This window comes from Saccopteryx bilineata, chromosome 6, assembly GCF_036850765.1.
Source record: "Saccopteryx bilineata isolate mSacBil1 chromosome 6, mSacBil1_pri_phased_curated, whole genome shotgun sequence".
Lineage (NCBI taxonomy): Eukaryota > Metazoa > Chordata > Mammalia > Chiroptera > Emballonuridae > Saccopteryx > Saccopteryx bilineata.
In genome coordinates, this window is record NC_089495.1 from 185,925,461 (window position 1) to 185,948,033 (window position 22,573).

Here is a 22,573-nt window from a genome sequence, read left to right on the forward strand (position 1 = left end):
TGTCACTTGGTTGTCAAATTCTTCCTTTTGAAGGCCAATGTTACCTTTATCTGAACAGCCTCATCTTCTAGCTGGTCTCCCCTTATGACTCATTGTCAAGAAGATAGGTCTCATTTGCCATGTGGAGAATATTAAGGGTTTCTTTTGCTCTATCACTAACCAAATACATTATGTATTGAGATCAGTTAGGAGCCAGAAGTCCTAGAATTTGGTCTCTGTTGTAAACCTTCTGTTTCCAATGCATCGGAAGCACCTGGGTGGTGCTGTGTGGGCGATGGGCTTACTCAGTGCTTGTTAGCTGCCTGAGGAGAGGAGTAATTTGCTCTCAAGGTCCCTGCTTGTTAGTCTTCACAATTTGTTGAAGACAAAAAGAAAGATGAGAATAATGGGTATGCTTTTTACATTTTTAAGGTATGTGCTACAAATTTTGGTGATATTTGTCACGCCGTTGGACAAGAGGCCACTGAGAAATTTTTGGTATGTGAAGTTTTGCTGATTGTAATTGCCAGTGTCTTGTTAGGGCACTTTTAAAGTCAGCTGTAAAGTTTTGTGTCTTTGAGTCCATTACTTTAGAATGGGAGCTTAATTTTGCATTCATCAATTTCAAATTTCTTGACCTCTGAGGTTCACAGCATGAAGCCACTGATCTGTGGAATGGAGCCGAAGCAGCCCCCGTCCTCCTTCCTGTGGACTTCTGCTGGTGCTTCCTCGTCACTCACTCCCCCTGGTCTCTTCTATTCCTCCTCCCCTGGTTTTTCTGGAACCCTGGTTGGCAAACTGCGGCTTGTGAGCCACATGCGGCTCTTTGGCCCCTTGAGTGTGGCTCTTCTACAAAATACCATGTGCGGGCGCCGCCTCGATAAGGAATGTGCCTACCTATATAGTTTAAGTTTAGAAAATTTGGCTCTCAAAAGGAATTTCAGTTGGTGTACTGTTGATATTTGGCTCTGCTGACGAATGAGTTTGCCGACCACTGGTCTGGAACACTGCTCTACCACCTCATTCCTGGGCTTCACAACTCATGGGATTGTTTCTGAGTTTCCAGGGTCTCTTCCACACCCTTCTTGGCCTTTCAGGTCCCTTCACAAGTAACTTTCCTGCCTTGCCTCTAGTCTGAACACGGTGCTAGCCTGGGTGCGCCTCCCCTGTGGCCATGCCTCTGAGGCATGGGGGGCCCAGAAGGGTAGGCCCAGGGGCCCCTAGTTTTTGATAAGTTCTCTCCTGGTTCAGAGACACGGTGGGGTAAAGCGCCACTTCAGGAGCCGGCCGGTAACTCTTCTGCTTGTTACTGCCCCTTTTCTAGCATCATTCCTACCTGGTGAGACCCTACTCCCACTTCAGAGCCAGCTTGCCTGTGCATGTGGCCCCTTCAGGTCCTTGCCTGGTCTAGTCTTACCCGCCCCCACCATGTCAGAGAGAATCCATTTCTCCCTCTTCAGCACCCCACGACGGTGTGTTCAGAGGATGTATATGTCCCTCGCCACACCCATTCTAGCTTGCTGATGTGGGACCTTCACACCATCACATTTGTCCTTCTTTCCCAGCGCCTGCCCAGGCCCTGGCCCCTAGAGAGCAAGGCTCAGTATGTGACTGCCGCTTTATTGGACAGGCTATACTACCTAAGTGCTTGCATCTGAACCTCAGAAAGTGTAGTCTTTAAATTGATTTTTAAATTTAAGTTCAGAAGCTCATTTTATTTCAAGTATAAGCCATCTCAACACGGTTCTCACCCCAAAATAATTTTTAGTAGCTGTTGTTTTGAGTATACAGTGAGTGTTATCTTCCACTTACTGTGTCTGAAGGAAGACCTGTAGGGACTAACATAACATATGAACCCTTCCTTGGGTGGGTATTTCTGTGCTCGCACGAGCCCATTAGTGGAGATTTTTTGCTCATTATTTTATGTTAGGATGGTAAAAACAAAACCTTATTTTTAAAGGGTAAATTTTAAAAGAATATAATCATGATCTTCATACAGATATAAAATGAAGATGTGACAATGGTTTTATTCAACTCATTTATTAATGAGAGAACCAGTAAGATATGATGGCTGATCTAATGGAAAAGTCAAAGTACCACACATGAGGGGGTCCTGAAGTGACCTCACAAATGATTCTAGACTGGTTGTATCCAGGGTCATAATGTTTGTATTTCTGTGGACAAGAATGATTTGCATTACTGTCAGTTTTTAACAATTTACCTTCTATCACTAAAACAACCTGGTCAAAGACCATGATGCCTGGATGGGCGAGCTTGTTAGGGTAGCCACTGAATTTCAGAGTCATTCTCAGTATTTTTCTCCTATCACATAATGAATATCAGGAATTCTGCCTTTTGGGTTTTGGGTTTCTTTATTTCTATTTCCTTGTTAAATTTAACCAAGTCATTTACTGGAATTAAGAGGTAAGGAAATGTTTTATTCTACTTGTCATAATTTCTGTTGGTTTCAAATGATTCCTTTTAGACAAGTATATATTTCCCTTTGTCATTAATTTATGGCTATGCCTGAACTACATCACTAAAACAGGTTCTACCCTTAGAGTAACCAGATTTGAGAAGCATGATTTTATTTGCTTTGGTAGATTCCAAAGTTTTTTGAGCTTTGCTCGGATAATGTTTGGGGGATGCGCAAGGCCTGCGCGGAGTGCTTCATGGCGGTGTCCTACAATACGTCCCCTGAGGTCCGCAGAACGCAGCTGTCCCCTCTCTTCATCCAGCTGGTCAGCGACTCCTGTCGATGGGTAAGCACGGGCCTCCTCTTGGCATCTGGATTTGTGACTAGGTGTTTGGTCTTTTTAGTCACTAATGGCCACATTGAGACCTTGTGAGGATTAGAGCACCTCAAATCTCAAAAGCTTTGGTGATTTTAAGAAAGTAGCACCTACTGTAACATTTATAGTGAAAAACTTTTATAGAAATAAAGTTTGAGAAGGAAAAGACTAGAACTGAATTGTTATCTTTTCTATTCTGATCATAAATAAGCTGCAATGATTAAGAAATTCTGTTCAGTGCTTTATAAAGTGTGGAATTATTTGATGTTGAATTAACATTCTGGAAAACTAACAAGTCCATAATAGTGCTGTTTTTCCTTGTTTTCCGTTGACAAATACTGTATGTGGAATTTAGGGAATGCCGTAGAAAGTAGTAAGTCCACTGAGACGTACTTTGGCAGACAGTGAATGGCCTGGTGATCTGTCCCTGCTCAGCCTGGGGTCAGACCCAGCCATCGCCACCTTCACTCTCTGTTCTCTCTGGTTTCAGGTACGCCAGGCTGCCTTCCAGTCCCTGGGCCCCTTCATTTCTACCTTTGCAAACCCCTCCAGGGCTGGCCTCTATATTCGGGAGGACGGCACCCTGAGCATCCGGCCTCCAGTTCCAGACACGGAGTCCAATTTCCCCTGTGGGTCAGCCAGTGCCAGCAGCTGTGTTAACACCACCCCAGCCTGGTAAGCTCCGACCGGGATAATTACTAGGATCCCGCTTCACCTCAAGCGTCCACCTATAATTCTAGCAATTATCTTGTCTGGAGTTTTAGTAACAGTGACCTTCTGGGCAAGATAGAATATTAGAGCTTTAATTATGTAAAGAAGCAAAAAGTAATTGCAATAATGATTTTGGAACATGACTACTGGGTTATAAATAATGAAGCTACTGTGTCTCCTAAATTTAGATAAAATATTCATTGAGAGTAGTGATTAAATAACCTATAAAGAAAATTTTCTCTTATTTTTTGATTAATGAAGTTCTTTGGTAATGTACATAGGGAAAATGTGAAGTCTCAAATGTACTTTTGTGCCATAGGGATATTACGTGCTCATAATGGCAGCATTCTTGACCCACCAATAGACCCTGCACTGTTTTCCTAGTAAATTGTAGTGGTTGATCTTGGATTTTTAAATGTCTTTTCTCTGAGGATGATGGGTGCATATGCACATCAACCAGACCATTTAAGTGAGTTCACAGACGTCCTTCCGTGGTAGTATTACATGGAGTATGACAGTAGGGTAGTTCATAGCCCAGTGTGATTGGTGCATCCTTCTCCATCCTCCTCCACCAAGACTCTCTGGCTGTATGTCAGGCTCCAGGGGCATGGCCATCCTCATCAAGACTTCCAGTGGTTATCAACCAGCCAGCACTTGCCCGCTTCAGCCCCTTTTATTTTCTCGTGCTTGCCCCCTGGTGGAGGTCCTAGCAAGCAGTAAGCGCAGGAAATCTTGCTACTGAGTACGTGCCTCTGTTCACCACTTGCGTATATGGAGGGATTGCTGAGGTTGTGTGTGGTATTTTCTTTGTGTGTGTGTGTGGTATTTTCAATGTACATAATACTCCCAAGTGGAGCAGATGGGGCTGGTTGGGTCTCTCATCCTCTCTGAGGCTTGTGGGGCTTTTTTTTTAAATTTTCTTTTATTTATTTATTTTTTTATTGTATTTTTCTGAAGCTGGAAACGGGGAGAGACAGTCAGACAGACTCCCGCATGCGCCTGACCGGGATCCACCTGGGGGCGACGCTCTGCCCACCAGGGGGCGATGCTCTGCCCCTCCGGGGTGTCGCTCTGCGGTGACCAGAGCCACTCTAGCGCCTGAGGCAGAGGCCAAGGAGCCATCCCCAGCGCCCGGGCCATCTTTGCTCCAATGGAGCCTCGCTGTGGGAGGGGAAGAGAGAGACAGAGAGGAAGGAGAGGGGGAGGGGTGGAGAAGCAGATGGGTGCTTCTCCTGTGTGCCCTGGCCGGGAATCGAACCCGGAACTTCTGCACGCCAGGCTGACGCTCTACCACTGAGCCAACCGGCCAGGGCCGCTTGTGGGGCTTTTTGGAGACACCACAGGTCGGATGGCCAGGTCAGGAGGAGGACTGGGCTTGTGAGCGTGTGGACCCTGTGTTTTTGTACTTTACCTTGGGGCTAAAGTTTGCCTCCCTCGATTTAACTCAGTTCAGCACAGCCGGGGCACATAGAACCAGATCCACCTGTGGGAGCTGCATCAATGCTCGTCAGGAGCTCCTGCGATGGCCCAGTGGAAAAGCCACGGGAAGACTCCGGCTGGGCTGGAGCCAAGGTGACCAGGCTTTCCCCAGAGGCCAGTACTACCTTCACCAAGCTCCCTGATGTTAATAACCTCCCCATCAACAGCCACGCTGGACCTGATTCTCGGGCCTGTCCAGGGAGCCCTGAGGATGAATTCAGTCATTTCCTTTATTGGCGAACTCCTCTCCCTGACATAAGCCAGGACTTGGAGCTGCTCCTCAGTGAGGCTGGGCTGCAGGGGGCAGGCTGCTGCGGACCTGAGACTGTGCACAGCAGCTGTGTGGCCAGGAGTGAGATCCAGAAAGTCCTCGACAGTCTACAGAAGCACATGATGAGTGACCCCGATATTCAGGGTGAGTGCTGTCCCCCAGTGGAAGGGGAAGCGGGGCATCTGTGGGTGTGTGTCGCATGGGCCTGTGTCCTGCCACATCTGTGCGTGTACTTACCTTTGGTGACACTGCACATGTCTCACTGTAGCCAGGACCTCAGCATCTCCCTGCAGGGACCACAGGGGCCTTCCCTCCCCGCGTGCAGCCGTGCAGGTCTGACATCAGTTCTAACACAGGAGCGCAGAGTTCTTGGGCAGAGCTGTAGCAGTGGAAATTTTTATTTTACTTAGAAAGTTTCTTCATTTATTGATTTTAGAGAGGAAGAGAGAGAGAGAGAAATATGGACCTGTGATTCCACTTACTTATGCATTCGTTGGTTGACTCCTGCATGTGCCCTGACCAGGGATCAAACCTGCAACCGTGGTACATGGAAGTGATGCTTTAACCAACTGAGCTGCCCAGCCAGGGTAGCAGTAGAAGTTTTATTAGCTCCTCAGCCTTTGCCGTGGTCTAATGCCTCTCCAGTTGTGAACAGCTGAGGATGCTGCTCCTTCTGGAGCCTGTTAACTCAGCCCTTAGCTAAACTTTTAGGTTTTTGTCTTTTCACAGCAAGGAAAAGTACAACTTCTTCTTTGGGGTATTTTTCATCTTATGACTAGTACTCCCACTGAGCATCGGATCTGGGAGCCAGGCCGTGCAATCCATATCCATTATCACGCCTCTTCTTTCTCGAAACAGTGCTATATTTGTATTCTTCCTTGAGTTGGGGAAATCGGAAAAAAACAACACTTGCTGCTGTTGCTGGGCAAAGATTTGTGATGCTTTCGGGAAAGGAATTGTGAAAATTTAGTTAGCCCTGTGATTATTCTTTGTCTTTAAATTGATAAAGGAAATTAAGTCAGTGTTTGCTGAAGGAATGAGGACATGTTACATATCTCTCCTAATAGCTATAGACAAAGGTCTGCTTTTTGGAAAACGTATTTCTGAAGCAGCATTGATCTCCATGCTAGGAGCCAGGCTGGGTGCTGGAGCAACAGTGACCGACACATGAGGCCTTCAAGGTCAGGGGAGGGGGGCTGTGTAGATAGCCATCCGGCAGGGTTGTGCCAGGGGCTGGGACAGGGTGGACACTGTAGAAGCTCAAGGCAGAAAGCCGGTCACTCCTGGGGACAGGAACTGTCTGGGAGGAGACCTTGCAGAGCAGGTATCATTTGATGTAGGCTTTAAAGAATGGCTGGGAAGCCACTGTCTGCAAAGATGAGGGATGCATCTCAGAGGTTCGTTCAGGTCCCTGAGATTGCTTTGCCAAATCTGGCATGTACATGCATACTTAATTTCTTTGTAGGAAAAGGCCCACAGCTTCCATCAGTGTGCAGAGGGATATGTGACCTCCAAAGATTCAGAAAGAAGTGAAATTGTAGGTGTTTGTGAACGGAGATGTTGTCAGGCGGTTGGGAAGGGCCTGGTGGGCTGTGCTGAGTGGAGCCTTTCCCTGGGCGCAGTTGGGAGCCAGCTACAAGTTCTCAGCATTTTAATGAATGTTGGAGTCTCTGGAGTTTAACCAGTAGAAAACAATGCAGGAAATACCGTATTTATGCATTTGGAGGTTTGGGACAGGAAAACATCTGTTTTTACAGAAAGGTATGTGGAATGTGTCATCGTGACTGTTCGGAGAGTCTCAGACAGTCATGCTGTAGAGAGGACCTTGACTCATCTGTGTGTCTGTAGCTGGATGGATTCGTGGGTGAGTGTGTGTGTGTGAGTGTGTGTGTGTGTGTGGTAGAGATGGCAGCCACCCTGCTTTATAAATGGGGGAGCAGGACACACCCCGAAGCAGGGAACCTCCCCACATCGGTGATCAGTAACACTGTTGTCTTTCTGTTAAAGATGACAGAGTCAAGCTCTGATTTCCCAGTTGAGGTGTTCGGGTTCAGGTTTGAGGCTGTGTGCATGGCTGGCGATTAGTTGGAATAGTTAAAGGTAATGGCTGTAAACATCACCATGTCCCTGAGCACTCATGCTGGGACAGGCATGGGGAAGGTGAGCACGTGGTGGCGTGCCCACACCCACACTGTCTTGTTGTGAAGGCTTCTCTCAGGTGAATCTCTACAAACCAGATAAAGTTATTGAAATTCTTGAAACTTCTCTCCCTGCAGCCCAAGTTCAGGTGCTGTCAGCTGCACTGAGAGCCGCACAGCTGGACTCTGTGTGTGAGCCCGAGCGCCAGCCGGCAGACGGTGTAAGTGCACTGTCCCTTTCAGACCCCGGTCCTGTCTCCAGCTGTCAGCCGGCTCTGTCGGCCTCGGCCCCGCAGAGCGAGCTCTCTGTGGCCAGGATATTACAAAGCACAGTAAGTCTCTGCCCTTCCCTCGGCCACCGTGCATGTGACAGAAATCACAAAGCTGCTTTCTCTCTTATTAATATATCCTGGCAGAGATGATAAATGGCAAATTTAATTTTATTCTTAAGGTCATGTTTTGGATAACTAGATAACCAATCAATCAGATGATTGATAACCCTGAATCTCCTCCACAAAGACAAGGTGGGGAGACCAAAAAGGACCTTCCCTCTTCTCATAGATGATGAGACCTGCTTCTGGGTTGGGCCGTGAGGAGACCAAAAAGGACCTTCCCTCTTCTCATAGATGATGAGACCTGCTTCTGGGGCGGGCGGTGAGGAGACCAAAAAGGACCTTCCCTCTTCTCATAGACAATGAGACCTGTTTCTGGAGCCCCGGCGGTGGGGTTGACCAGATGAACGCTTTCACTGCTAACTGATGTTTAGATCTCTGAATAACAATGGAAGGTGAAAGGTGAATGCACGCAGCCTCTGGAGTTTCAGCAGGCCTTAGTGACTGGTCATTGCCTCCAGCCCTCACCTTAGAGGAGCTCTTTCAACACAGAGGCACCCCGGAGTGGTACCTGCGTGCCACTTCTCTGGGAGAGTTTGGGCAAGCTGACAGCTCACCCTCTTTCTGCCTGTGAGACTGGGCCTCACATCCTGGGTAAGGGGGGAGCCTGGGCCTGGTTTCTTAGTTCATGTCTCTCTAGAAGCTCTCTGCCTTGCTTGTGTGGGAGGCTCTGATGCCTCCCTAGTTCCCACTGAACTTGCACTTGGACCACCTTCAGCTGAGGTCCTTCACAGGCCAGGTGACACTGAACAACTAAAGTTAGGGAAGGTCCATGATCAAAGTCATGGGCACGTCAGCACCTTCTCATTTTCACGTGCCTCATTTCACAACAGATATTCTCCTAACCTGTGGTCTCCAGGGCCAGAATATTAATTGTTTCTCCATTCACACAGTTTGTAACTTGATATTAGCAAATCGACTACATTATCATCTCCGTTATCCCCTAGTTCTGCTCCAATAAAACAAAACAAAAGACAAATTTAAATAGCCTGAATATAAAATGTTTAAGTGTTTGTTAAGGTTACATTTGATTAGTAAAAGATGAGGTGATAGCCTGTTCTGCTGGTTTGTTTCAGAAGATGGGCAAGAAAACTCATGTTGTTACCCTTGCTAAAATCAGGCACATTAGGTAGAAAGGTGTGGCCGCATTTACCCTGGTGGGGCATGTGACATTATTATTTAAGCTTTCTGTCATGTATGGAAGTGGAAAGAAGAACTGATTCATTCAAGGTGGCCCTTTTGAGGGGAGGGTTTTAAAGGGCTCATGCCATCTAGCCTTGGTTTGTGGTGTGAGATTTCAAGGTTCTTGAATTCACAGTTTGACTCAGTGTCCAGGGGAATCAATCAATCCCGCTGCAAAAGAAGGAAAAGAAAGTGAAGAACTCAAAAAGCTTAAACAGCGAGGACAGAGTTCTTTCACACAGACAACTGGAGAGGGGCTGAGGCTGGGGCTGGTCACCTCAGCCACGTGACGTGGGCCCCATTCCACATGATTCCAGACGGCCACTCTGCCATTTTGGCTTGCCAGCTTAGTCCCAAAACCCAGTGGGGTGGGGGGGCTTTTTTCTGACCTGTCTTTGGGCTGCCAGACAGTTTTCTGGGGACAGGACCTCTCAGCACCTTCGGGGCTGCCTGGTGGCGGCGGGCTCCTGCCGCTGTAACTGGCCCCCAGAGTGGTGCCGCACTGCAGGTCCAAATGAGGACTCTAGAATCAGATTAGTTCCTGAAGGAGGAAAAATGATTTATTATTTATTAACCTACGTGAATTTATTAACTTGGAGAAATTGAGGTCTTAGGTTATCATACCAAAATGCTTCTGTTTTATCACGCCCTCTATTAAAATAAGCAGTGCGTTTCAGAGAAAACCTTGGGGATTGAAGGTTCTGGTAGCATGTCTCAGAGCCAACGAAGCATTTATCGGTGTATTAATCGACTTCTCTGGATCATATATTGAGCTGATTTGTCAGAATCCATTAAACTGGTAGACAGTATGACATTTCAAGTGCAAGTGGGAAATCCATGTTATGGTTGAAGTAGAAGGTCAGGTCCATCTCAGTTAATGTTAATCAATGATCAGAGACCAATATGTCACCGTTGAACATTCTTGCACATTTTAATTGTTAATCTAATGTAAAGGTTTACCAACAAATATGAGACGTGTTTGTACATGTGAAAATCTAGAATGGGTTTTTTGAGTAAGCACTCCATGATCCGCCATGTTGCTTCGTGCACATTACCTGAGGCTCCCTCGCTTCTCCCCCTTCTCTGAGGTCCAGCATTGATGCAGTCCCAATTCCCAGATGATGCAGGATGTGTTTTCTTGACTGTTTCTTGCAAACCTCACCCTGTCTTCTAGAGTGGTCTGTGCCTTAAGCGTGTGACTGTCACATAAGCACTGTGGTTAACCATACTGGGGTCACTGGGGCTTGAAGAATAGTAAACACAGACTCAGATTCTTGGTACTCGCCAGCGTTAGCCTGTCTTTTGTAAGGGCCTCAAGCAGTTTTGAAGTGAAAATGTGTGAAATCTGTTTGCCTCGGCACTTAAATTGACCAACGTAAACGATATCATACATAACTGGGCAAATGTATTTCTTTAACATCTGGAGAGAGAAGTTTGACTTAGAGCAAAGCTCTGGTGTTGTTTCACAGAAGTCATTTCTGGCACTGACAGAGGATTCTGTGAAGGGGGAGCAGTAGGACAGCTTCCTCCTTTGGAGCCAGTTGCTAACACCCCATCCCTTCTGCAGAGTCTAGGCAAGCCCCATGGTGGAGCCAGTGACCATCTGGGGACCAAGCAGAGGCATGACCCCATCCCACTTGAGGAGAGTAAATCTAAATTACAGGTTTGTTCCTTGAAATGCAACTCAAAACTTTACATTTCTCTGGGAGTTAAATTTAAGAATGGCCCCACTGGAAGCAAATATTTTTCTTCCATCAATATTCCTGACATATCTTAGTTTACAATCTATGGTGCTACTATTTCCTCTCTAACTTAAAAAAATGGTAAACTCTAAAGTAGTGTTTAAAGTCTTCTGAATAATCTAGAATAATATTTTAATTAAAGCAAATAAAATATAAGAAATTGACAATCTATACACTAATATTTAGTGTCTATTTATATAAGTCCTTTTTTTTTTTGGTCTGGGAAGTTTCTGATGGCTTCTTTTGTTGAACTGTGTTTGGCTTTATTCTGTCTTGTGGATTGGCTTCCTGTGCTATATAAGTTCTCTTAAATGCTTTTATTTTTTGTATCCCATTGCCATCACAGAGACAGAAGTAAGTGGGTGCCATCTCATGAAGGCAGTATTCCATCAGTTGGAAAAAAGGAGTAATGAGCAGAGTGTAGGGGCTCAGGCCCTGCATGTTGGGGGCAGGAATAAGAAAAGATAGTTTCTATTCTCAGGAGCCGTGTGCACCAGATGAGCCATACATTGATGTCTAGACTGCTCTCTGTGACATCAGATGTTGGGTGGATTTAGAAAAGATGAATGGGCATTGCTTTAACTTCAGTCCGTGTTGAAAACTGGCAGAACAAGAAATTCACCAGGCCGAAGATTTAGGAAGGCCTCTTGTTCCTCTCACATTTCTGCTTTTTGTTCTTACCTCCAAGTTCCAAGCACCTCATTTTTTGTGAGTCTTCTCTTTCTCCCCAGCAAGCTTGATGGTTTCCTTTATATCTCTTCTCTTTCCCAGGATATAATACCCCAGCCCCTGCTGGATGAGTATGTGTCGATGACTGACCCGGCTCGCGCCCAGACTGTTGACACCGACATAGCCAAGCACTGTGCCTACAGCCTCCCGGGGGTGGCGCTCACGCTGGGTCGGCAGAATTGGCACTGCCTCAAGGATACATATGCAACATTGGCTTCCGACGTGCAGGTAAGAGCCACTCACCTTCCAGAAGCAGACACAGGTGGGTTGTCTGATGAGGAAGAGGTGGGAAACTGCAGCAGGGCTCATGACCTGTATTTATGTGGCTGTGACTATGTTTACTGGTCTCTGAAGAAATAAAGCTTTAAGTGGCCAACACCTGGCAGCATCAGTTTTGCTCCAGAAATGCCACTTGATAACATAGAACTGTGTTTGCTTTCTGTGGCTCTGTGTCTGCTGTGCACCCAGTGGAAGGTACGTCGGACCCTTGCCTTTTCCATCCACGAGCTGGCTGTGATTCTTGGGGACCAGTTAACGGCTGCTGACCTGGTCCCCATCTTCAATGGATTTTTAAAAGACCTGGATGAAGTACGAATAGGAGTTCTTAAACACCTGTATGATTTTCTAAAGGTAGGAGGAAGGGTTAAACAAAAAACCCAAACAAGTTCCCTTTCTTCAAAACATGTTTTTTTAAACCCTGGATATGTAGAGTATCAGTGGAAAAACAGCAGTGTGGGTGTGTGGGCTTTTTCAGTTGAAACATACCCAGCATCTTAAAGTGGGTGTTCTATTGGTGATGGGTGAGTGTTTTATACCCTTTCTCCTAATCCCCTGCCCCTCAGAGGACTAGTTCTGTGGAGGCTGGTGGAGAGCAGTCAGCATGCTTCCCAAGTCAGAAGGAACCAGGCCCCCATGTAGGCGGCCCTGCCCGGCTCTGAGCCCAGCTGAGATCAACCTTACTTCTGCACACGGGGCCTTTTCTGCACGACGTTGCTGCTTCCCTCCCTGCCTATTTTTTTCCCTTCCCAAAGGAGTGAGTGCAAAAATAAGAGTTTGAAAATGGCCCAGAGAAGCTAATCACTGCAGTGCTCCCACGTGCTGAGCTACTTCTGGAGGACCCTGGCGCCCGGCTTAGCTATCCTGTGGGTCCAGAGCCCGCGCGGTGCTTGTGAACACACACATGGGGTTCTCGGGTCAGGAGCCCTGGCAGGAGGATGAGCTGGGGCACTGCGAACACACAGCATGTCAGTAGCCCAGGAGGAGGCTGGCAGCAGCCAGGGTTACACTGGCGTCCGTCCCCAGCAGTGTTAACACGACCACACTGGGTCCTAGAGCCAGTAGAGGAATGCACAGTTCTTGCCAGTGACAAATGTATAATCTGAAGTATAATAAAACAGGATATTTGGGGTCATGTTGAGGGATTATATATTTTTATTTATTATACATTTTAAAAAAATAGTTGCTTCCTGAAGACAAGAGGAGAGAATATCTTTATCAACTTCAAGAATTTGTAGTGACCGATAACAGCAGGAATTGGAGGTTTCGACATGAACTAGCAGAGTAAGTAAACCCTGTGCAGGGCTGTGAGAGGCAAATTAGATGGAATAATTCTTCATTGCCCTACCTTCTAATTGATTTCTAAACTAGCAGTAATAGTGTTTTTTGGATAAAGAGATGAAGTTTTTATTGAGGGATAAACCAAACTCCAAAGCTCTAAGTTACAAATACCTCTGTCTCCGGGGAGACATTCATTTTTAGATGATGACAGGGCCCGAGCCACTTTGGAATTAGAGTGTTCTGCTGTTCTATAAAGCAATTTATTCGAACCAAATAAAAGATGAATCACCCACTCTTCAATATTTTCCTATTAATCGGAGCAGTTCTTTTGCCAGAGCTTTCTTGAACATTCTGAGCATAGCCTTTCTCTGTAGGGCACAGTGTGGTTTAGGCACTTAAGCTTCTAAAGAAAATTATGCTACAGTGAGAGATATGAAAAGATCTAACCCAGATGAGACAATTATTAAATAAAACCGACCCCCAAGGTGGCTCAGATCTGTACGTCATTTTGTGTGAGGAGTTATTTAATTCCATCTGTGCCAGCAAAGGGAATGTTAAAGAATTTAGTGATTCTAATAGAGTGAAAGCTTCACTTTAAATAATTCTCCTTCCTGAGGTGCATAATGTGATTTCCGCAGTATCGAGTGGATTTGTTTGTGGTGATTGTTGTTTGGGTTTTAGTTTTCACCTTGTCGAGATTTACTTCAGTATCTTTAGTTTTCATTTTTCTTTCCCTCAACTAGAAATCTCTGAAATAATTGTCTTCCCTGTAGAAATCCATCAAGCTTTTACAGCTATTCAGGATATGATTTGGCCAATGCCGTGGGCAAACTAAAAGATTTTCTCTTTGCTGTGATCTTTGATCATTATGCTTAATTTGAACGATTGAGGTCTTAGTCATTATGCCATGTTCCCAGCATATATTCTAAGAGAACAGAAAAACAGGTCCAAGTTTTTCATGAAAGCATTGTGCCCTCTAGCGTCAGTGTATGGAAACTCGGCCAGGTCCTCAGAGCTGACTCGCTTCCCCACGGCTTCCGGCTGGCTTCCTGGCTGGGGATAAGGCTGGGGCTGGGGCTGGGGATGGGGATGGGGATGAGGATGGGGATGGGGATGGGGGTGGAGGTGGGGGTGGGGTGGGGTGGGAGGCGGAGAGGGGATGCGGCCAGGGATGATGACAGGGATGGGCTAACACTTCCCTGAGACAGGACCAGCTGGGGGACAGCCAAGGTTTGGCTCCCAGCTTGGCTAGCATCACCAGACAGAATCTCTGAGCACTGGCTATCTCCCATCTCGGCTGTGGTTATTGAAGCCAAAGCCACTGATATGAATTCTGTGCTCCCTGTGCCCATGATACTGGTATCATTTTTCTGGAAACAGTGCTTTTTGATATGAAAATATTCACTGGCACTCCTGGCTTCTAGTTCTAACTTCCTTCCAATCTCTTTTTCATTTCCTTTTGTTGCCAATGTGGAAATAATGCCATTTATTTTCATGTCCTTCTTCCCATCCCTGTGTAGAAAGCAGTGAGAGCTCGGGTAGAAGGTTTTCCCCACCAGCCCGTGTTGAATTTCCCCCCTTGGAGTAAATTGCTGCTGCTCCCAGTTCTCTCCAAGCGGACCTGGCTGCATTTGAAAAGCTCTGCACCAGCAGAAAATGTAATTTGCAGCTTCAGGAACACTGCGGAGGAGTGAAATCTCATTTGAGTGTTCCCTTGATCTGTTGATCTTTGGGAACTTCAGCGTTCTGGCTATTTTTATGTTATCTGATTTTTAAAGTTTTATGTGCTTTTGAACTGATAACCTAAAATTGAAATAGTAAATCCCTACTCATAAATTTCTCAGCCTCTGTTTTACCAACTTTAATTTATTTCCTTTTTATTTGATTTGTTTGTGCATGTGAGATGAAGAGTCAAGATTTTTTTTTTCCTTTTCTTTGAGTGGCTGTTTCCCTCGGCTCTTTGCTTTTGTCCTGACCCTGGCCGGAAACCGCCTGGGGTCTTCACTGCCCTGTTTCCCAGCCTGGCTGTTCTTACCTGGAACATGCAGTGAGAATAAAGAGGAAGTCATAAGGTGTTTTTGCCCCTGAAAATAATTTCTTTTCTTTGAATTTCAGGCAGCTGATACTGATTTTGGAACTCTATAACCCCAATGATATTTATGATTATTTAATGCATATCGCCCTAAAGTTGTGCGCAGATAAAGTGTCCGAAGTTCGGTGGGTCTCCTTCAAACTAGTAAGGAATCCTGGCTTTTATTGTTTGTGATTTTGGGAAATAGGAATACTTATGTTTCTTCCCTTTGTATGTAGCTCCTTTATTTTTTTTCTTTCATATTAACTTCTTTATATTTCGTCAGTTTACCTATGAAACAAGCTTTTTTTATTGTGGAATTAGGAACTGTATGATAATTTTATCAATACGTAAGATAGCTTTTTTGTTAAGCTGCATGCTTCAAGGATGGGACTTGTGGATAATTTTATAAATGAAACCCTTTAATTGGTGGCTTACTGTTTTGGATTGGGTTTACTCTACAGTATGGCTTTGTAGAAAAGTAGCTAATGAACAAAAGCTCCAGCATAGATAAGCTGATCCTGTTTTATGTGGGCTTTTATACCAGCTGAAGACTGAGAGGGAAATATCTCACTTGGAAATATTGATTTACTAAGGTACTCTGATGGTGTTAAAATTTTATAAAAATGACATGTTCTGAAAGGTAATGATTTAGTTATTATGTAAGGGGACATTTTCTCACATTTGGAATCTTAAGATTAATGATGTATTTTTCCAATGCGATTCCCTTGTTAAATTTTATTTTAAGGAAGGGTTTTATGTGTGTGAGTGTGTCTGTGTATTGCCATATACTTAAACATAATCCTTTTTCCTCCGTGTCCTAATGATTACTATAATAAAATTACTTTCTCCCATGCCTATAAATTTATTTTAAAGGTGGAAAGTTGCATAAAAATGTCTAGTTTCCATGTAGCATAGTATTCATAATTCAGATAGATGGCAGCATATTAAATTTGCTTTTAATTTTTTCTCAGGTTGTGGCTATTCTTCAGAAGTTCTATTCAAACAGTGAAAGTGCTTTGGGATTAAATTTCATCAATGAGCTCATTGTAAGGTTCCGGCATTGTTCAAAGTGGGTCGGAAGGCAAGCTTTCGCTTTCATTTGCCAGGTGAGCATGGCCTGGGGGAGTCTGCCCTGGGCACAGAGTTGCCATGTGTGATATCAGAGGCCCCAGACGAAGAACCCAGGCCTGGAGGACTAAATAGGAACTTGGTGATCAGAGGACCAAGCCCACTTCTGTTTCAGGAGGTTGGGACCAACCCAGCCAGACCAAGTGACTTCCTCAGGGTTTCCCAACCGACATATACGTGCATTTGTCCTATAGATGCTGAACACCTACTGTGTGCCAAGCATACTTTAGATGCTGGAGACAGAATAAACAAGCTCCTGTCCTCCCAGCACCTCCCATGTATGCGGCGAGGGCCGCGTCCAGAGCCCTGCTCCCGTCATGTCTTCTCTAGGGCTGTGTACGTCACTGCCCCCCTCAGCCAGCTGCCTTGGAGCAAAAGTGAGGTGAAGGACAGAGCAACAGGTCAGGGCAGAGACTGTTTCATTTGTATCAAGTGAAGTTCATGTCAGCCTTCCAGATCCTGAGGTCACCCTCTCTACTTAGCATGCTTGGCTGGGGAGGATGGCTTCTGTGTGACAGGTATCTCATCATACAGCTGACCTTCAATAATAAGGACTACTGTCCACTGAGCATGGCACACTTGTTTACTTTTAGACTAGCTTTTAGGTGAAGCAGTTGAAGCCCAGAGAGGTTAAGTAACTTGCTCAAGATTATACAGGAAGTATACAGCTATGCTTTTTTCTGCTAACGTATTATCTTACGAGTCTTAACTTTTCCTTATGCACGTTTTCAAGCATATGGAAAGATAGGGGGAATAGTATAATGAATCTTATGAACCCATCCCCCACCTTGGTTAATAGTACAGTAAACCTATATGATTGGGCTCCACCTGACCCCGATCCCAAAGCCCCCTTCTCTCGCTCCTAACCCCCCCCCCCCCCCCCCCCGCTGAAGGACTCACCAGGGCCCCCTGTGGGTTGGAGGGGCATCACAGGGCTTTGGCCATCCACTTTATGAAGGACCAAATTCACAAACCACAGGCCTGACACAACAGTTAGTAAAGAAGTTGGTGCTCCAGATCATTTTGTGGAGAAAGGGTAAACAAGATATTTTTACCTTTATTTTTAAATTCTTTATCTCAGATTTAGGAAATTCATGATGAAACAAAAGAAAAAATGTCGACCAGTTTTGTTCCAGAACAATTCATGTGTTGTGTGCTTTCACTAATCAGTCATTAAAGATTTAGAAAACCCCCAGTAACACCAACAAAAGAAGAGGGTTCTCAGCCAAGACTGCCTCCTCAGGGTTGTGTCCGTTATTACTCAGATGCAGCTACAGGGCAAGATGAGTGCCTGGAGGCTCTGAGAGCTGACCTGGAGCCAGAACCAGCGGGTCTGAAGCCCAAGGAATGGCCTTGAACCAAGCAGCCTATCTCTACTGCCTTTCCACCTGTGAAGTGGGGGAGCAGTATACGTACCCTCTTGGAATGGTCAGGAGGCTCTAATGAGCATATGCTTCTAAGTTGGCTAGTGTGAGCCTACCACCTGGAGGACACTTAGTTCATGTCCGCTCCTGTGGTTTCCAGCAGTGAGAAGATCTGTAGAAGTTAGATCTATAGATTCCACACATCTGGTTTGGATTCTCCACCCTACTGCTGCTTGTTGGTCATGGGACCTCTGGGTGTCACCACCACTTTGGACCAGAATTTCCTCACCTGTAATATTAGGCTGATTCTGATTCCCATGGCTGACTGTGAGAATTAATGCAAGAATTCCTGTAAGACTGGATTGGGGGCACTGGATTGGGACCAGGGATTTGGCTGTCATTTGACAGGCATGGCCCTTGCCCTCAGAACCTGGGTTCTGGTGAGTGACAGAGGTGTAGGTTCTTGACCCTTACTGGTGGGCGCCAGGCTAGCCTCTGCAGGAATAATCTGCCATCCCCATCATCTTTCCATTGTACAGATGAGTAAACTAAGGCTCAGGAAGGTGAATCAAGGCCACAAAGCCAGTAAGTGATCAAATCAGGTTTTGAACCTAGCCCTGTTTAACTCAAGGCCTTAGCTTTCTCCACCAAATACTATACCACTTGTAATCCAGTGCTTCATGATAAATTACGAAATGATAACTGTGTTTCTAACCAGATTCAGACACATACATACCCCTTAGACCAACAGATGCTAAGATTACTTCTTTGGAATTACAGCACTGGGTGCTTTCGGAAGAACCGTGTTGATCACCATGGAAACATACCAACTGTTTGGCTCTTTTTTTTTTTTTCATCACAGACAGTGGTGAGTGAGGAGTGTATCCCTGTAGACCAGTTTGTTGAACATCTACTCCCCAGCCTGCTAAGCCTTGCATCGGACCCTGTGCCCAACGTAAGGGTTTTGTTAGCCAAAGCTCTGAGGCAGACGCTGCTGGAAAAGGGTATGTGGACATGTTTTCAACTTCATCAGACAGCAATATGATGCCTCTCTAGGAAACTGTGGCCAACTATGAGATAGCTACTTCAGATTTATTATATAAATTTATTGACTTCCATGCATATTTTATGTTATTCATAAAAGGACTAAGAAAATGAATGTGGTTCAGTTTCTACATTTAATAAACATGCCACAATGCAAAATATTACATAATCCTCTAGAAATGAAGGAAACTTTGTGAATTTTGAGTTATGATATGCAGATTGTGAAAGGTAGCAAATTTAAGCCTTAACTACAATTAGTTTTTGTTTTTGTTTTTGTTTTTTTTTTGTATTTTTCTGAAGCTGGAAACGGAGAGACAGTCAAACTCCCGCATGCGCCCGACCGGGATCCACCCGGCACGCCCACCAGGGGGCGATGCTCTGCCCACCAGGGGGCGATGCTCTGCCCATCTGGGGCGTCGCTCTGTTGCAACCAGAGCCATTCTAGTGCCTGAGGCAGAGGCCATAGAGCCATCCTCAGTGCCCCGGCCAACTTTGCTCCAATGAAGCCTTGGCTGCGGGAGGGGAAGAGAGAGACAGAGAGGAAGGAGAGGGGGAGGGGTGGAGAAGCAGATGGGCGCTTCTCCTGTGTGCCCTGGCCGGGAATTGAACCCAGGACTCCTGCACGCCAGGCCGATGCTCTACCACTGCGCCAACCGGCCAGGGCCTACAATTAGGTTTTAATGCACTGGTTTTATAGTCAGTAAGAACAAATATATAGCCCAACCTTGTCAGTTGTTTACAACCTGAGCAGGACTTAATTTTGGCTAGTTCACTTCTATTGGCAGGAAGAAAAGATAATATTAAAAATTTTTTAGTTATAATTTTTTAAATATGCCTGCCTATTCTTGAGAGTACATCTTTAAAATTAGGAAATACTCTTTGATTAAAGCAATTTTTATCACTTTAAAGGACTTACATATATGACATTTCTTTGAAAAATGACTTACTGTCATTTATGTGGTTTAAGAATCCTGCAAACTAGAGGATGTTTTAGAACACAGTTCATGGCACATGAGATTCAAACTTGTTTTTCTCTCTCTAGCTTACTTTAGAAATGCCGGTCACCCTCATCTTGAAGTCGTTGAAGAGACTGTCTTAGCTTTGCAGTCCGACCAGGACCAAGATGTCTCCTTTTTTGCCACCCTGGAACCAAAGCGACGGAATCTAGACACTCCCATGCTTGAGAAACAGAATTGAGCACTCTGATTGCTCACAATCTGATCCTTCCATACATGGTGCACATGTCTCTCTGTAATCAGACCTGCTGAGGGAGGAAAAGTTCTGAAACTCTTGATACCACATAGTCAAACAACCCCTATCCCACCTGTAGTCATGGGGCTGCACCTGGGTGGGTTCAGGTTCCAGGTGGCCGGGCCTGGGCCACGCTCTGTGCCCCACCGGCCTGATGCAGAATCTGAAAGGTCATAGAACCAGGTGGCTCCCTGGATGTGGGGGCCTCCTTAGCCTGAGGTTACCCACAGCAGTTTGTTGTCTTGATTCTGTATTATTTAAAGCCTCCCCCACACAGATAAAGTGGTGTATTAAAAGTTTTCAGTTTGAATGGGCATGCACATTTGGCTCCCTTACGCTTCCCTATAAAATATAGTTTATGGTATTATATTTTATTTTTAACTGAGATACTGTACATATGTAAATAACTCTTGACAGGAAGAAAAGATATTGATGTAATATTAGCTTGCTATCAGTGAACAGAACAAATACATCATTTAAATTTATGCTCCACTTTGAGTTGCTGCAAATATAACCCAATTTGTTTACTTTTGAAAAAAGTGATAGTTAAAGAAATCTACTAGAGAAGGATTTATGACAATCTTTCTGGTGTTGTAGGTTAAAGAAATCTACTAGAGAAGGATTTATGACAATCTTTCTGATGTTGTAGGTTAAAGAAATCTACTAGAGAAGGATTTATGACAATCTTTCTGATGTTGTGGGTTTGTTAGAAACTGTTGGGAACTTTTCCTCCTTCCCTCCCCTTCTTGCAGGATTGGAGCCATAAAGATATGTATTGGCCTTTCGTAGAAGAGACAAGAAGTAGAAAGACTTCATTGTTACATGGATATATTCTGATATGCTTAAGAACTTGGGGGCAAAACTGGTCATTGAGATGCATGGATATTGCCTTTATATCAAATGCTGTAGAATCTTAATCAAAAGATAGGAAACCGTAGTCTGATCAGTTCATTTACTTGCCCACAAATACCAGTGGTTTGGGATATTAAATTATGATACTCTTCAAATTGACTTAGGTACACAACTTACATTGCATATTTTTATCATTTAGACTGAGAAAGATGCTCTAGAATTTAAACAGGGTTTTCATTAGTAACTCAAGGTTCTGGGACCCTATGACCAAATTCTGCACACACGTGTGCTCGTGCTGCCTGTTGCCCCGCACCTCTTATCAAAGGCAGGGTCCGAGGGCAGCTGCCACTGGCACGGCCACTGGCTCCGTTTTCCCCTTTGGGCCTTTTTCTGGTCTGCCTTCTTTTGTTCTAAATAAAATTTCTGGAGCTCTCCATTAAATTTGCTGGCATCCAGGCTGCTCTCCCCTCCCCCAGGTCCATGGAGCTGCTGCTTTAAACAGAAAGGGAGCCATCTCTAGTGTGCCAACGAAAACAAGGTGCATGTGAGGAAGTTGCAAGATGTAACCAGGGTCACATTTTGACAGCTTCAGTAGAGTGGGCTAATTGGAGGCTACATAGTAAAAGAAAATAAAACAACCTCAGTCCATTTTGTGTTCATTTCTTGCCTACAGTAAGTAGATGGAGGTAGTGTTTTGCTTCAGTAACAAGCAATTTAGTTTTTTTTTTTATTGTCTAGAAATTCAGATTGTCATGTTGTTAAAAATCTCTTGATCTAGCAGCAAGTGGAATTATTCAACTGGAATCTTGTATTCTGTGCAGAGCTTGATTTTCTATTAAGGAAAAAAGATTAGCTTCTGTTTGTGTTGTGATGTGTGGAATTTGCATGCTGACTCAAACACGCTTGCAGACATTGTAGAGACTCTGGTGAATCATCTAGCCTTTAAAGTGTCAGTTTATATGTTAAAAGTTTGATATAATATGAATGCCTTTCCAATGCAAAGATTTTTTTTTATGACTAATTTCTCTGCAAAAACGTATGTTTCAAGTTCATACTTTATTTTTTATTTCTTGTAACCACTGAGCTTCCGCTAGGCTTGTTCTGGTTCCCCACGCATTCTCTGCTCTTGTTCCCAAGGGTTGAGTGTGTGGGATTGGACTATCAGCGGTGAGCTTCCTGTTGACTTGAATGCTCCTCCTCCTCTCTGGCGAATTAATGGAAAAGCACAAGATGTGTTTCTCACAGAGAGCTCCCTTAAAAGGTGTCTTAACAATACAGCCATCCCAGCCTTTCACCAGCGTGGACATTGCTCCTTGTTAAGTGTTTTTTTTTACCAGCACCTTTGTCACTCCTAAGAATTTAACAGCATTTTCAAAATTGATGGGTTTTTGGATACAGCATTCCAGGTTTCATGAAGGTCTGTCTCTTACTTCCGGACTGTCCAAGTGGCAGGGTTTTTTGTATTGTTTTTTCACCAAATCTGCTGAAAGGAGTTCTATTTCTGTGATGTTGGTTTTTTCATTCATGCTAGAAATGTGATTTTTGAGCATGACTAAAGACTGCACTTTACAGCCCTCTGCAGATGACGCATGCAGTGATGATTTAGAGCCTTATTCACGCATAATTTCTCTAGGTAGTTGGCCCCGAATTATGCAAAGATTGTATTTTAAACAGACTTGAAGAGGTCACATTTTCCTAACTGGTCAGAAGCTGCCTCGTCTTCCAGGTTAAAATGAACTGACATTAGAGCAGCTTGGAAGCCTCGAGCTGGAGTTGGGAATTAGGGATGTGGTTGGAGCTGGGATGCGGGGCCTCTGCTGATCTCAATAAAGCTTTCTGATTGTTTTAGGGAGTGCCTGTGCCCTTTCCTTTTATTTAAGGCTCGTCA

General features: G+C 44.8%; 1 protein-coding gene across 6 annotated transcripts in view; it reads left to right on the forward strand.

The window, feature by feature from the left end:
* Positions 1–22,537, forward strand: part of LOC136307860 (serine/threonine-protein phosphatase 4 regulatory subunit 1-like) — a 73,112-nt gene extending 50,575 nt beyond the window's left edge. Inside the window, exons 8-20 of one of the 6 annotated variants that reach the window (XM_066234804.1) lie at positions 412–477; positions 2,583–2,741; positions 3,262–3,446; positions 4,931–5,376; positions 7,509–7,702; positions 10,512–10,607; positions 11,458–11,643; positions 11,884–12,045; positions 12,875–12,975; positions 15,088–15,208; positions 16,018–16,152; positions 18,401–18,542; positions 19,625–22,537. In XM_066234804.1, the coding sequence (XP_066090901.1) occupies positions 412–477; positions 2,583–2,741; positions 3,262–3,446; positions 4,931–5,376; positions 7,509–7,702; positions 10,512–10,607; positions 11,458–11,643; positions 11,884–12,045; positions 12,875–12,975; positions 15,088–15,208; positions 16,018–16,152; positions 18,401–18,542; positions 19,625–19,779 (2,148 nt within the window). In that variant the 3' untranslated portion in view covers positions 19,780–22,537. Of the gene's footprint in view, positions 1–411; positions 478–2,582; positions 2,742–3,261; positions 3,447–4,930; positions 5,377–7,508; positions 7,703–10,511; positions 10,608–11,457; positions 11,644–11,883; positions 12,046–12,874; positions 12,976–15,087; positions 15,209–16,017; positions 16,153–18,400; positions 18,543–19,624 lie in introns of those variants that run through there. The other 5 variants (XM_066234807.1, XM_066234808.1, XR_010726012.1 and 2 more) reach the window with 5 other exon arrangements.
* The last annotated feature ends 36 nt before the right edge of the window (positions 22,538–22,573 follow it).